At 37.9% G+C, this 14,887-nt stretch overlaps 3 protein-coding genes and 1 pseudogene across 4 annotated transcripts in view; 1 reads left to right on the forward strand and 3 right to left on the reverse strand.

The window, feature by feature from the left end:
• LOC122090659 (translation machinery-associated protein 22-like) overlaps window positions 1-3,669 on the reverse strand; it is an 11,977-nt gene extending 8,308 nt beyond the window's left edge. Inside the window, exons 1-3 of the mRNA XM_042660310.1 lie at window positions 3,312-3,669; window positions 3,082-3,177; window positions 2,813-2,877 (exon numbers count right to left, since the gene is read on the reverse strand). Of these exons, the coding sequence (XP_042516244.1) occupies window positions 2,813-2,877; window positions 3,082-3,177; window positions 3,312-3,459 (309 nt within the window). The 5' untranslated portion in view covers window positions 3,460-3,669. The remainder of the gene's footprint in view (window positions 1-2,812; window positions 2,878-3,081; window positions 3,178-3,311) is intronic.
• A 385-nt stretch (window positions 3,670-4,054) lies between these two features.
• Window positions 4,055-4,483, reverse strand: LOC122065631. The gene has a single exon (XM_042629456.1). The coding sequence runs from the start codon at window positions 4,481-4,483 to the stop codon at window positions 4,055-4,057; it is 429 nt and encodes a 142-aa protein (XP_042485390.1).
• A 1,324-nt stretch (window positions 4,484-5,807) lies between these two features.
• Window positions 5,808-11,020, reverse strand: LOC122065642 (annotated as a pseudogene).
• LOC122058680 overlaps window positions 10,736-14,887 on the forward strand; it is a 5,625-nt gene continuing 1,473 nt past the window's right edge. Inside the window, exon 1 of one of the 2 annotated variants that reach the window (XM_042621337.1) lies at window positions 10,736-11,109. The gene's annotated coding sequence lies outside the window, so the exon portion shown is untranslated. The remainder of the gene's footprint in view (window positions 11,110-14,887) is intronic. The other variant, XM_042621347.1, reaches the window with a different exon arrangement.

Consider the following 14,887-nt stretch of genomic DNA (forward strand, 5'->3'; position numbering starts at 1 on the left):
AAAAAAAAAAATGAGATATATGGCAAGGGCACACCTTTTCTCATTTTCTAGCCATGTTCACACATGCTGAACACTAGCAAACATGCCCATACAATGGGAGCGTCCATGTATTTTCTTTTCCTTTATCAAAGAAAAAGATGAATAACTGGTCAAATGAGCAAGGAGAGAAGAAAAAGATCTCCTCACGAGGTTTGTTATAGTTCTTATAGGTGTTTTACTTTACAAACTTCCATTGTATAACCAAAGAACGTTTGTTTTATTAACCTAGTTCCTAAACCCTTAAACCTTCACACTCTAGTCATCTCCATAACTCCCTGCAATCGCAAACCCTTTCTGATCTCTTGACAACTAAAGAAAACTTTAAAACCCCTCAAACCCCCCAATAAACTTCATACAATGAGCTGCAAAACAAAATTTCCTCTTCCACAGGGTCCATATTCATTCCTGGGACAAAATCCTAATCCTGCTTTAAGTTTTCCATCAGTCCGAGAACTATAAACTAGAATCCACTAACCAACCAACCACAAACCCTCCCTTACCCCCAAACTACCTATTTCCAACTTAAACCCATATTCTCCATGTTGATAAACAACTCCTGTATGACCAAATACCTGCTCAACTACCTATTAGTCCCAACCTCACATCAACACTAAATTATTTAGCTGACAAATAAAATATTTAATCAATGTAGGTCAAGTAATTTTCACGCCTTATACCATCCAGTTTAGCTAAACATATAAACATTCTCTATAAATCATCCAATGCCAAGACTGTTAGGGACCTACCCACACTCCTGTAGGTGGTTTTGATGATAACAAACATATGAAGGTATTTCACAATTTGCCTTCAAGTATTGTTTTGTAGAGACTTCATATCAAAGATCGAATTTAATGAATGAAATGAAGAAATAAATATTGAAGTCATCAAATGAGGAGTATCAACAAGTTGGTATCAATACTTGAATAAGGTATCAGATGGTATCAGACTTTATAGGATCAAGACAAAGAATTGCAAGTGAAGACAAAGTGCCAAGGAGTGGAAGATTCAAGTGAAGACCTTAGGATAGATTAGTCTTTATCACTGTAATTTGTATCTTCCATTTATACGTGCACTCACCTCATGCATATGCATTGCATCATACTATAATGACCATAGAACATACCTTGACCAAGTATGGAAAGTCTCAAAGTGGTTAAGAACATATTTGGAAAAATATGTCCTTGTGATTTTTCCAATTGACCTGACTCAAGGGTATTTTGAGTAATCTAAAAGTTAGTATTAGGAGATGGACCCTCATGAAAATTGTAGGAAATCGAGTCACGGTTCCAACGCAACTGGAATCAGGTCAATCTGAGGTTGGACCGAAAATTTACGTCCGAAACACTGACGACTGGTCAATATGACAGAAATCTGTCAAAACAGAGAGTGAGCCTACGGGCGTTTGACCGGCACTGACCGAGCCTGCGGGTGGTCAACCTGATGAAAGCCCTGGTAGACCGGTGCCCGTCCGGATGTGGTAAAACTAGCTCCAATGGCTAGTTTTTGCCCCAATGGCTCTTGGCAGTAGACCGACTACCAATGGCGGCCGACCGGTGGACCCAAAATATGATCGTTTGAGTGAGATTTACTGCCTAAAATGACCACCTAATCTCACCTATAAATACCACTAATGCTCTCAATTAAATATCAAATAATTCCAATCATTTGAGCATTATTTTGAGAGCATTCAAAGTCAAAAGCATTCTCCATTACTTGAGCTTGTGTTCATCATTCTATCACAAGTAAAGCTCAAGTCCTTATCAAAAGTCTTCCACACTTTCATTGGTCAAGACAAGGCTTAGTGAAGATTTACAAAGGTGCAATCATTATATTATCATTGCACATTTCATTTACACTACACCGGAGGTAATCCTCTATTTATTCCACTTCTCTTATTTATCTGTTTTTACATTAAGTCCTAGATTGTACTTAGGCTTGTGTAAGGATCCTCTTATCCTTAAAGGAGATTGTAAAGTGTCTCTCTACCTTAAAGGAGATTGTAAAGATGCATCTCTACCTGTGAAGGGGATTTACAGATACTCTTCTCCTTAAAAGATTGTGTAAAGTTTTTCTTCCCTACCTACTGTACTGAAAGGGAAGAGCTAATGGAATACCTTGCAAGAGGATCTTGGAATGAGTGGACTAGACTCAGGTTGAATCAAACCACTATAAATCTTGGTGTTGTGTGATTGTAATCTATTTATTTATTCTGCATTTTCATTCACAATCACACTTGGGGTTAATAATTCAAAAAGATTTAAATTTCACTAGCATAACCTATTCACCCCCCTCTAGGTTATTTCAAAGACCATTGCCTTCAAAACCTCTATTCCACTCCTTCAAACTCCTCAATTGCCAACAACCAGTCAATTATAATGGAAGTAACATATTGCTGGAGACTTGCCTGAGTTCCATATTTTCCATCAAACATTCTCATTTTTCATGCTTTTCATAGGACAAGAGTCCAAACTAATTAGCAAGACCATGTCCGGTAGGACTATCCCTTTTTCTCAAATCATATGAATGTGCCCTTAAGCTCCTTTAGTTTTGCCCAATCTAACCCTCCAACCCCCGCCCCCACCCCACACCCCCCACCCCCCAAAAAAATAACCTTTAGAAAAGAAAAAGGCAGAGTACCATCATAGACGTTGGGCAAGATATCATGCCAAGAAACATTCTTGAAATTTATATATACAACAAGGGGAATATGTTATACCAAGAGATTAAAATTTTATTATTATTCATACGTTGAAGAAAATATCCAGGCTCTTACCTTCTTCTTTATCTTTCCACCAGGAAGACGTTTTACTTCTTCTTTCTTAGAGGTTGACGTGCCTCCTAATCAAAAGAGAAGAAGGTGTTAGCATGCCATTTTAGCATTCAAATATTAAGTTAATCAAATCTTCAATAGAGTTTTAGAGATCGAAAAAAAAGGTGAAATCAAACATAGGCACCCAGAAGGCTGTAAATATCAAGTGAATTTGGTAGGAAACAAAACTAAATAAGGGAATACATAAATAAAAGAGATATAATAAGGAGTACCAGAGGGAGCAGGAGCGGAACCATCAGAACCGGCGGAAGAAATTCCAACCGATTGAAGCTGTTCGGAAACCTTGTTAGCTTCCTTCTCATTTGCTTCTGAAATTATCAAAATTTAAATAAAAGAATAAACAAACTCATCGAAAAGTATAAGACGAACACCATTAGGATAGCGAAGATCGAGATTTAGGATTTCCAAAAGTTCAAAACCAATAAAAAAATAAGGGTTTTACCTTTGATGAGATCGGGATATAGGTCAGGGGCGTTTTCAATCAACCAAGGCTTGCATTTCTCGAAATCCGGACCAAATTCACAGTATTCTGCGGGAAGACTACACACTGGACAGTACAGAACGCGAACAGGTTGAGTTTTCTCCGCCATTGAAGCACCGAACACGAGTCTCTGTAAGCTTTTTTAGTGTATTTATATGTTACTTTGCCGATGCTTCAACGCTATCTTGTTCTCGAATCTCTGATTCTCTGCTATCGTATGCCTTATGGTGAAGTGTTCGGGAAAATAAAATTTCCGGTTCCGTTTTTAAAGCAAAGTAAAATCTGACGGGACTACTGGGCCAAGGAATCTTGACAGTGGGGCATGTGTGGGTGTTTTTGGTAAAGAAAAATGCATGTTATATATAACTATGTAACAATCTACTCCAACAGTCCAAGGCAAGGTTTTAGTATCGGTATCGGTATCGGTCATAGTCAAAATCGATACGATACGGATCTGTATCGGAAAGGATCGAAAATCGTACAGTTATCCCAGATCGTTCATGGTATCGGCTAGGATGGGTGAAAAAAAAAATTTAAGAAAATCTAACAACATGAAGATACATGATTAAGAACAAGATTGTGAAGAACATTATTGGCAAGAGACAACTCTCAATCTTCCTCAAACTGCTATTGGATCACGTTCAGGGAAGTAAAATGAAAATGGATCAGCTCCCAGTAAGATTAAAATTCCCCAAGTCCACTAATCAATCAAGTGCTGAGCTCACCTGCTGCCTCTCTTTGTGAGCAGAGTCTACAAATGATTTCACAACTAGGGCACATTTAAGAGGATCCTTCACATTTTCCTTGTAACATTCCAAGCAAGCATCTTTCTCGGCTAAACAAGGCAGAGGCTTCTGGTAGGGTAGCTTGAACTCTTTATCATGGAGTTCTTTGGCTCTTTGTGTTACTTCTTGTACCATATTTTCCTCCTGCTTCTGCAACCTTTCCACAACCCTCTCGTTCTCTTGAAGAGTTGATTGGATGGCAACCAGCTCTGCATTTGCAACTGTAGGTGGAGGGCCTACAGGCAAGAAAATAGAGGGCTGGAGAGGCCATCCAGAAACACCTGAATAATCGTTGGCCGCCACTACAATCGTCGCCGCCTCTGCAACCATCGGCGCCACTGCAATCATCGTTGCCCTGCAACCGTCGGCTGCCGCTGCAATCTCTCTCTCTCTCTCTCTCTCTCTCTCTCTCTCTCTTTGTCTCTTCTTTTATGAGTCTAAGTTTTAAAAAATATTTTTTTAAGGGATAGGGTTGGATTGGCCGATCCGGAGCGATACCCAGGACGATACCGATACCCATCTCAGAACCAGGTATCAGGATCGGTCTCAACCGATACTGATCCGATACAGATACTTGATTCCATGGTCCAAGGTGCCTTTTTTTATTGTAAAACTATTTAACAATTTACTCCAAGGTGCCTTTTATTTTATTGTATTTAACTGCCCAATGAGATTTTTTATTTTTTTTTAGAAGGGTGCTCCATGGTAATGACCTAGCCCGAGGCTGAAGCCCCCATATGGAAGCAATACTTTTACAGTACTAACAAGCACTAATGAGGCATGAACCCAATAAGACGTTACAATTAGGGGTGTCAATCGGTCGAGCCTAATCGGGCCTGGCGATGTGAAATCCTTGCACCGTGAACGCCCATTTACTTAAATGGGCCTCGCCCGTTTACTTAAACGGGTCTAGATTTGGGGGGCATAGTACGATTTATAATTGGGTCAGTTCATGTCGGGCTTTAATCGGGCTACCTTAAACGAGCCTTATACGGGCCTTAAACAGATTATGGATCTATTTAATTCTAAATGGGCTATAAACGTGCCTACCCTAAAATCCTTATTTAAAGTGATTAAACTGTTGGTTTTAAAACTACTAGAGAATAACATTCCCGATTCCGGAACTAAGGGAATCATGTCTTTAACAATCGAATGTCCCATTTAGCAAGATCCAATGGAATTATATATATATATATATATATGGGAGAGGGATAGGTATGCTAGCATAGTACTTAGGAATTAGGAATGCTAGTAGCATTTTGACCGTAGGATTTGATCAACATGAATTGAACCATTGGATGGAGAGAAGATATACAATTTTTCAATTTACGGTTGCAACACCTTTACTCTCTCTCTTTCTCTCTCTTCTCGTCGAAAAAAGTTTATTGGAACCAGTCGGAGAAAGCGAAGTTGGGTTTTTTTTTTCCTTTCTTTTATCGATTTGCAAAGTGTAGCTTGAACATCAGCAGCAACTGCAGCGGCAGCGGCATCAACAGCGGTGGCAGCGGCAGCAGCAGCGGCAGCAGTTCCAGGATCCCTTCGCCGGAATCTGACTCTCTCTATTCCTTTCACCAATGTTGCAAAATGAAAACAACTAGTACTACAGGAACACTACTTCGATTTCAAGTGTAAGAACTAAAACAAACAGAATAGAGAGAATAAGATAGAGAAACTAAGACGTGCCTCTCCTGGGCTTCACAGTTGCCTTGGTGGTGGTGGTTGCGGTGGTAGAACTGTGCTGTACCGATTTCGTCTTCTCCTCAATAGGGAACAACACGCCATCGATGCCCTGTACAAAAATTCGACCGTCAATGTAGATGTCAGGATCGAACAGACAAGCCGATTTATCTCCCTGTCCAAATTTCATAGACCCATCTGCTTCCTCCGCCACAACCTTGTGGGGTACTCGTAAAGTATCGTACTTGATCTTACCGAACCTCCTCACAGCATTGTACATACTCTCTTCCGTCTGATACTCTGGAATGAGATGGTAGTAGACGATCTGTTATGGAGCACCAGGTTCGCTCAGCTGGTCCGTCATCAGCTTCGCTATGGCATTGTCGTTAGGAGCCAATACTGTTAAGACGTAACCTTCAGACACTAATTTTCCCATTTCTGACGCTAAGGACGTGAGGTTGACCAGAATGTCGGCTAGCTCGTTGTATCCGCCGTAATGCAAGAGAGTGTGGATGAAGTCCTTAACTTGGGATTCTCCGTCGAACTTGTGGTGAGGACCGTCGGGGCCTGGTGCTGGTGCCGGAGCTAGTGACGGGCCTGAAGCCATTGCATCATTTATCGGCAGCACAGGCGGTGAACCTGCTGGCTTTGGTGGTGTTGGTTTCTTGAGCCGGTACGTTCTGGGGTTGACAGCCAGTGCTCCTTCTGGCTTCACCGCAGAAGTCTGTTGGAGATTTCTCTGGCGGTTGAAATCGTCTTGAACGGATTGGGGGATTAATAGCCGTTCGATCCCGTGAATGACACCGTCGGGATGGGTCACCGCGTCTGGATAGATGACCGCCATGGAATCGATCTTCTTGTCGGAATCCGTACAAGTAAGATGAACATGATCGTGAGAAAGCGTCTTGTGCTTAGCTGACTTTCCGTCGTCGCTTCCGCCATAGCCGCAGTTGCTGTCAGTTACTAGATAGTACCGCTGCCACAACAGCGGCAGTGCCAACTACTTTGCTTTCTCTGGTTGGATCCGGTGAATGAATTATTTTTTTCGACGAGGAGAGAGAGAGAGAGAGAGAGAGAGAGAGAGAGTAAAGGTGTTGCAACCGTGCATTGAAAATTTGCTTATCTTCTCTCCATCCAATGGTTCAATTCATGTTGATCAAATCCTACGGTCAAAATGCCGCAAGCATTCCTAATTCCTAGGAACTACGCTAGCATACCTGTCATTTCCCCTATATATATATATATATATATATCAAAGGGAATCATGTCTTTAAAATGTAATCTAAGTTGCAAGAATTACACTCTTTTTAACAATTGAATGTCCAATTTAGAATGCGGATATTTTAGTCTTATATATTATTTACTCATATTTTGTAGTATTAGTGGTAAAATAGGTATTTAGGCATTTTTTTAAGGGGGTTGGGCTAAATGAGTTGGTTCTAGCAGACTTCTTAAGTGAGTCGGGCCGGTCGAGCACCCAATGGGCTAATGGCCTGCACCGTGAACGCCCCTTTAAGCCCTGCCCGTTTATTAAACGGGCAGGTTCAGGTTGGGCTTTAAGCTAGTTGAGCTCTGTTGGGCCTATCCGTGGGGCTCAGGATTGACACCCCGAGTTACAACTACATGAAAGAGAGAGGGGAGGGGAAAATAGTGGAATAAAGTATCTCATGGCACAAAGTGAAGACAAGAGTTGAGCCTGTGACCTACAACGAACCTATGCTCTACTGGCAAAGGAAGCAAATAATCGTCTTCTAGGTTCGATTGTTCACAATGTTTATTTTTTTGGGTAAATGTTCATGATGTCAAGTTTAATCCCTATCCTAAATTCCTAATTGCTCATTTGGTAGAACATGGCATCAAAAAAACAATAGATTATTAAGAGAAAATCCGTGGACATATATAAGGGAGTGTATCATATGATGGGAAGGTAAATAGTTGAATTTAGGTCTGAAAGTTGACTTGTTGGCAAATTAAACCATGGCAATATAGGCACCCACCCATCGATCTTATCCTTGCCTCCTTGGGTCTTTTACAACAACAAATTTCACTTTTATTTATTTTACTTATAAGAATGCTAGATGGACCATTTTAGGCTGGTCTAAAAGACATCTTCAATGTGCCTACATAAGTCTAACAATTTTCTACCAAAAAATAAAAAGTCTAACAATTGAGTTCCTCGTCTTAATTTATATCCCATGTGCTCAAATGAGTCTATCTTACTCAACACAGATGGTCTAGTCAGCTTGAATACAGGTTTTTATACATCTTTTTTGTCATACTAAATTTTGGTTTTTATTAGTACAACTAATCTTTTTACCTCAGTTTCATGACGAACGTATGGAATTCTCTTTCAAGGCAAGTTTAGGTTCATCAACACAAATTCTACTACAGCTACTTAAAGAGAGGCAGTTGAGGCGGAATGAATTTTGGCAAGCATGAAGCTGGCAAACAACATGGGATAGAATATAAATGGAGTCTGATTCTCAGAACATAAGCTACTTCTTCTTATTCTACAACCTACAAAGGGAGCATGGTCACTTCTATATTTTGTTACATTTTCAAAGAGTAATGACCTCTTAGGCTCTACAACCTTCCACCACAAAGAAGCAGCAAGATGTCCAACTATGAACTATATAATAGCATCATCGGTGAATACATGTAGGACAAATCATGAACTATATGTCCTCTAATCTTTTACAAAAAAACGAAAAAAAAAAGAGGAGACATTTTTCAATAGCAGCGCACAACATATTATGTTTTTTATTTCATTTTTTTTTTTTTAAGCGAACTTTGATTTCATGAGGCTTTACGAAATTTGTTGGTTCTCTAAATGGTTGACCACTTGGCTGTGTCTTGTACCATTGGGTATTTTACATTTTAATAGGCCTTCAACAAAATTGCAATTTCAAGTCTTATACAAATATATGTTATGTTTAAGCTTCTATTTTGACAACAAATGAAAATCAAGTGTGCAGACTTAAGAAATCCATATATAGACTTAACAAGCTTTTAGACAATGGTATATTAGATTAAACCATGTTGTTGTCTCTTTCGCATTTGTTCATGAGGGATCCTAAACAAGGAAAAGAAAATTTAATATATAAATTTAAAAAATTCACATATAAACTTTAAACAAGCTTTAAGATAGTACTATAATAAGTTCAAGCAAATAATTTTATCTCTTGAGTGAAATAAAATTGTTTTTCTCTAAGAACTTCGAAGGTTATGGATTAGCTTATTTTGTTATCAACATTGAAATATTTCATAATAAATCTCGTCAATTACTTGGACTATCACATAAAATCTATAATAATAAAGCTGTGAAGAGATATAGTATGATACATTGCAAACCTAACTGATTCCCCTATAACAAAAGTAGATAAATTCAACCTAAATCATTGCCCAAATAACGATATGGAGCAATTGCAGATGAATTATTACATTCTCTATTATTTCGCAGTATAAAGTCTTATGTATGCCATGACTTGTATTCATCCAAACATCAGTTATATTGTTGGTATGTTAGACCAGGGGTGTCAAAACCTAGCCCAAACCATTAAATTGATCGAAACCGATTGAAAAACCTAGAATGAACCAAACCAATCCTTATTGTGTTGGTTTTGGACTGAGGTATGATAAGACCGATTGTAAACCAGACCATAGCAAACCTATCGACACCCACACCAAAACCGAACCAAATGAAATAGATAAAAAAGAGCCATTGATTATCCACTGATTCCAATATTAATGAGAATATATTTTTGCTGTAAGGAGAATTGTTACAAATCAATGAATAGGAAAATTGATTGTAAATTATAACAATGCTTCCATTGATTATTTTTTTAGTAATTGGTTATCCAATGGTTTTAATATTAGTTATCTTTCATTTACAATAATAAAAAACTATTTGATTTGTATCAAAGATTTCAGTACGAACCCTATTTATCTATAGATTTCAATCTCAGTTATCTTTTCCCTTTCAATTTGTAACATGAACACAGTAGACCGATTTCCTATTTCTAGTTGTTTATTTGTTTTGACTTGGGAAAGATGGTTTAAAGCGTTTTTACTTAATATTTTCTTAGTACAGATTATGAATGTTAGATTTCACTGTGATTCAAGCATGAAAACAAATCATTGTAAACCAAAATCAAAATAAATCAAACTTGAACCAAAATCGAAGTCGACAAAAATTGAAGTTCCTCAAGGGTTCGATTCAACCTAATTGAAATTGGACTGAACTGACCATTTGACACCCCTATATTAGATAGATATATTAGTTATTCTAAGATGAATAACTAATATAAGATGCCGCAATAGTAGAAAGTCCAAATCTTAATATGTTTTTCTATTTGTTGATGAGATGATTTCTTTGAAATCTAAGAAACAAACTTGTGACTACTTCTACTATGGAATAGCAGAATTTGTTACATGCTATGAGTTTCTCTAGAGGTTTTTTTTTTTTTTTTTTTTTTTTTTTTTTTTTTGAATTGGGGCAACTTACCATCACTTATCCACGTGGCTCATATAGAGTGCCAACTATTCGGATTCGGATCCTCTCCAACTCTCACATCATCCAACTCTTGTCCATCTCTACTTATGTGTGCGACACGTGGAGAGGAGAGATCCAATGACAAAGCATCAACTGCTTCATTTCATCTCTATTAACCTGGATCTCTTCTACTTAATTCGATTTCATTCTTTTAACCCAATTGATTTCCACCCTTTCCTTTTCGAACAGAACAAAAATCATTTCACTTTTTACCTCTCTCTCTTTCCTTCTCTCTGTCTCTCCATCTCTTTCCTCCAACCAAATGTTGCTGAGGTGGGAAATTCCTCACTTTACCTCATATTTACTTTTCTGTTTTTCACCCCACTAACATGTGGATTTCATATTAACAACATTTTCATTCTCAACTCCCCTCTAAACAAATGAGCCCTAGGTGAACCTCTTTTCTTTGAATTGATGGGCACCATTATCTTCTTTCATTAGGGCCAAAGATTTTCATCCTTAACCTTTACTTAGTGTCAGAAATCTTAGCCCAGGGTCTTATTTAGCTCAGGGTGGACCAAATCGGGTTCGGACGTATAGGGCCAAACTTGCAACCTTCCCAGCTCGCCTTCAGCCGTCTCACCGCGCAACACAATAGCTCTCTCTTTCTCTTTGAATATTCTCATCTTGAATCGGGAGTAAGCAATCTCTCTCATTCTCGCATCAGGGTGAAGAAGAAGAAGAAGAAGAAGAAGATCAGTCCAGTTTCCTTTTTCGGGTACGAACTTCTTTGACCTTATTAAAGGTAACTTGAAAGATCACAATAGCAATCACCTGTTTCTTAATTTTTGCATCTCTATTTTCCGGCTTAAATTTTAATAAGCATTGTATTCTTCCCCTCCACATAAGATGGTTGCAGAACACTGCCTGAGTTTGGGTTCCCATGATCACACTTTTTTTTTTTTTGTTTCCCATTTTTATGTGAAAGAGAAATTGTAAAAATTAAGACGAAGATTGGATTGTTGCGTTTTAGTGATTGAAACTAGGTCAATTCCTACCCAGAATACTATCTTCGACAGTTAGCCCTTCACCTCATTTGCGTATGCTGGTAGAAACTTATATTCCTCCGTCTTTATCTTTCTGTCCACGTATGTATATGAAATTAGAAATTCAGTTGATGATTTGTTTTGGGGCATGGAGAGGAGAAATTGGACCACCATGATATCTCTTATTGTAGTGAATGATGATATGTGAAATGTGAGATGGGATTTTGTTGTTGTTTCAACATGATTTCATTCATCATCAAGTTGGAATTATGGAGATCAACCTTGGAAACAAAAGGTTTTAAGATAAGTGAGACGAAAATGGAAGTGTTACATTAAAAGGACGGATGATGAGTGGTGAAAATTGATGAGAGGGAGATCTCACAAAGGTGATTTTTTAGGTATCTAGGCTCAATCATAAATGGAAAAAGAAAAATAGAGGATTATGTGACATATAATTAAATAGGATGTATGAAGTGGAGAAGTGCTTCCGGAGTGGTGTGATTGATACATTCCTTTAGATGAGACGATGATGTTGAGTTAGATAGTCATATGATCAGCTATAATGTATGGCGTGGAATGTTGTAGAGTTAATAAACATCATATAGATAAACTCAGTGTAGCTGAGATGAGGATGTTGAATTGGATTTTTGGTAAAACTATGAAGGATAAAGTAATGAATGATAAAATTAAAGCTGATTTGGGAGTAGTTCCGATACATGATAAGTTGTGAGGAAGTCGTTTGATGTGGCATGACCATGTACAATGGAGACCTTTAGATGTTCCAGTACGGAGGAATGATTTGATTCAGATTGAAGGAGTTAAAAGATCTAGGGGTAGACCTACAATGATTTTGGGGAAAGTGGCGAAGAAAAACGTGCATAGCTTGGGCTTTGTATAATGTATGGCATTGAGTAGAGCTGATTGGAGGGCAAGGATTCATATAGCTAACCTCATTTAATTGGGATATGGCTGAGTTTTTGTTGTAGGAATTCTCTATTGGCATGGGCTGACTCTAAACCTCAAAGAAAATGCATAGAATTGTAGTAACTTGTTAATGTTGATTGAATAATGCCTAATATCGATTTCTTTTTTGATAAAATGTATGATCACTCTTCATGCATGATTAGAGTATTCAATAATCCAACACATGGAGAGGGGTAAAGTTATTTGTTGTGTCACAAGTACAATACCTCCTAGGGAACTCAACTCCTTTCCAACCCAGCAATGGTATGGATCACAACAAATTATCTCTGCAGCAACTCCTTTCGCCTAAACTATGGAGGAGACTATCTTCTCCAAGGCATTGGGTTAAAAAATCTAGGAGAAGGAACCAAAAGGGAAGAGAGAAAATATCCCACAATTTTTGGAGGAGAACCAAATGGTAGAAGGGAGAGAGAATGAGTAGTGTATGGGTGGGCTTCTTCTCCCCTTATAAACCTCTTATCTCTATAACAGAGTTAGTTGCTAAAAGCCCTACTATGCTCTGATTGGTTAGGTAGTCTACCTAAATTTCCCTTACTAGCGAGATCTCTAATTCCTTGTTAAGATATTTGCATTCAAGGACACAAAATGGATAAAACATATGCCTCAAAAGATGTAGATTTTATACAATCAAGTCCCTCCTCTAGGAAAGTTGTGTTATGGACCTACGAGCATGGAAATACTTACTGCTACCACCCTAGTCCATCACAATTTCTTATGCATAGAATCTGAACTTCTATTGGACACCAAAATAATGGATAATAATTATTAATATTAATGATATTTTAAATTCTGTTGTAAACTATTTACAAAGCATGCCAGTGGGCTCAAAATTTTGTCCAATTATGATTGGACATTATCTCTCTTGATCATACTTGGTCGCCGAGGTGACAAGGCGTTGTCTTGTTTTTTCACCTCCCTACATGCTTTGATCTCCTTCTTGCCTTGATAACTATGCTCTTAATACTCACCCTATATAGGAAGTGGATTAGTGGATTCAACATTGGACGTTTCTTTTGTTCACAAATGAACACCATGAATTCAATGTGCTGATATATAGCCCGAGAGGCATCAACCGTTGGTACATCAAAACCCATGATGCCCAACTGCAATGATAGGACCCCTCAGGTTTGGGGATCGATAGTTACTCCTAGGGAGAATCATATTTCTGATACAACTGATAGTAGTCCATTTAAGATTCTCACATGATCTAGTTCAATATACAAATATATATATGTATAGTCGCATTTACTGAGATCACACAATATGACCACCATATGAACAAAATGCCCAATTCTATCCCTAGTCGTGAATATTTTTTAGGTAAAAACCTGAGGACAAACATTTGCCCATGAAATATGCAAATTAATCAAAATTAAACAATTCAAATAGGAATTCCGACAGTTAATTAGGTCAGATAGAACTCGTTAAACATTTATGCCTGGACTAGACCTGAAGTTGTTACAGGTTGCTTCATAGTCTCTTGGTTCAATGATTTTATATTTGGTATCATGGTGTAAAATTCACTTCTCAGAGTATACTTCTGTAGTTAATATTTTCATTTCCCTTGGCTCACTGATTAGTTTACTTCATAGTTTAGAGAAGAGAAGAATTGGACGTAACTGTAGTTTTCTTTGTATCAGCACCTTTGGTTTTATCTAACCTAGGTCTTAGATTTAAGGACCCAATGAAAGATCTGTAGACTCAGAATTAGAAAAATTTGATGATTATATACACCAAATGGATCATTTTTTGGATGGATGAGAGCTACATTAATTATAGTCTTTCAAACAAATATTTTTTTTTTAGATTCTTTGAGAAAGAAACACACACATGCATCCTGTTTTAATGTAACAAGACAACCTACATTAATAGATTGGGGGTAATGAATAAAAAACCTGAGAATCAAAATCAAGATTCAAAACTGATGAACAGGAAAAATTATAATTATGAAGATCTAAACAATTGGCCGCTCCAAAAAATGATTGCCAAATTTCTAACATGTATCTTGAAATCAGAATTGCAAAACCGATGGTAGGCAGCAGATTACAAGCAATTGGGGGTTTTAACCGTTCATTTGGGGGGTGGGGTGCTTTACCAGTTCATTGAGGCCTTGTCATTGTGTTCCTGCAAGTTTTGACACAAGATCACTTTATAATATCAACAGCCAGTGAAGACAACCACAAAGATAGAACCCATGAAGGAACTTCTCATTTATTTATTTTCTTTTAATTTTTTGCTACAAACGTTTTTTTCCCTTTTAATTTCAAAGTTTTAACTTGTAGCCAGCCAGCTGGATATTTTTATAAAGAAACAATACAGTTCACCCTGATTGAACATTTGACAAACTCATTCAATTGGGGGCTTTAACATTGTGGACCACATATTAAGGTCTCTGAATAACAAAGAAGAACAATAATCAAATGAGGATGAAACTTCATGTCAGTTTAAAATGCACTGGGGGGAAGTCTTCCAGGTTGCCTCAAGTAGCACAGTTTCCTGATGACTTGGAGTAGTAATAGATTCTATTAACCCACCCCCACCCCACCCAACCCC

This window comes from Macadamia integrifolia, chromosome 2, assembly GCF_013358625.1.
Source record: "Macadamia integrifolia cultivar HAES 741 chromosome 2, SCU_Mint_v3, whole genome shotgun sequence".
Classification (NCBI taxonomy): domain Eukaryota; kingdom Viridiplantae; phylum Streptophyta; class Magnoliopsida; order Proteales; family Proteaceae; genus Macadamia; species Macadamia integrifolia.

Coding starts and splice junctions, on each gene's coding strand:
- LOC122065631 (XM_042629456.1), bottom strand. CDS start 4,483: ATGATTGCAGTGGCGCCGATGGTTGCAGAGGCGGCGACGATTGTAGTG.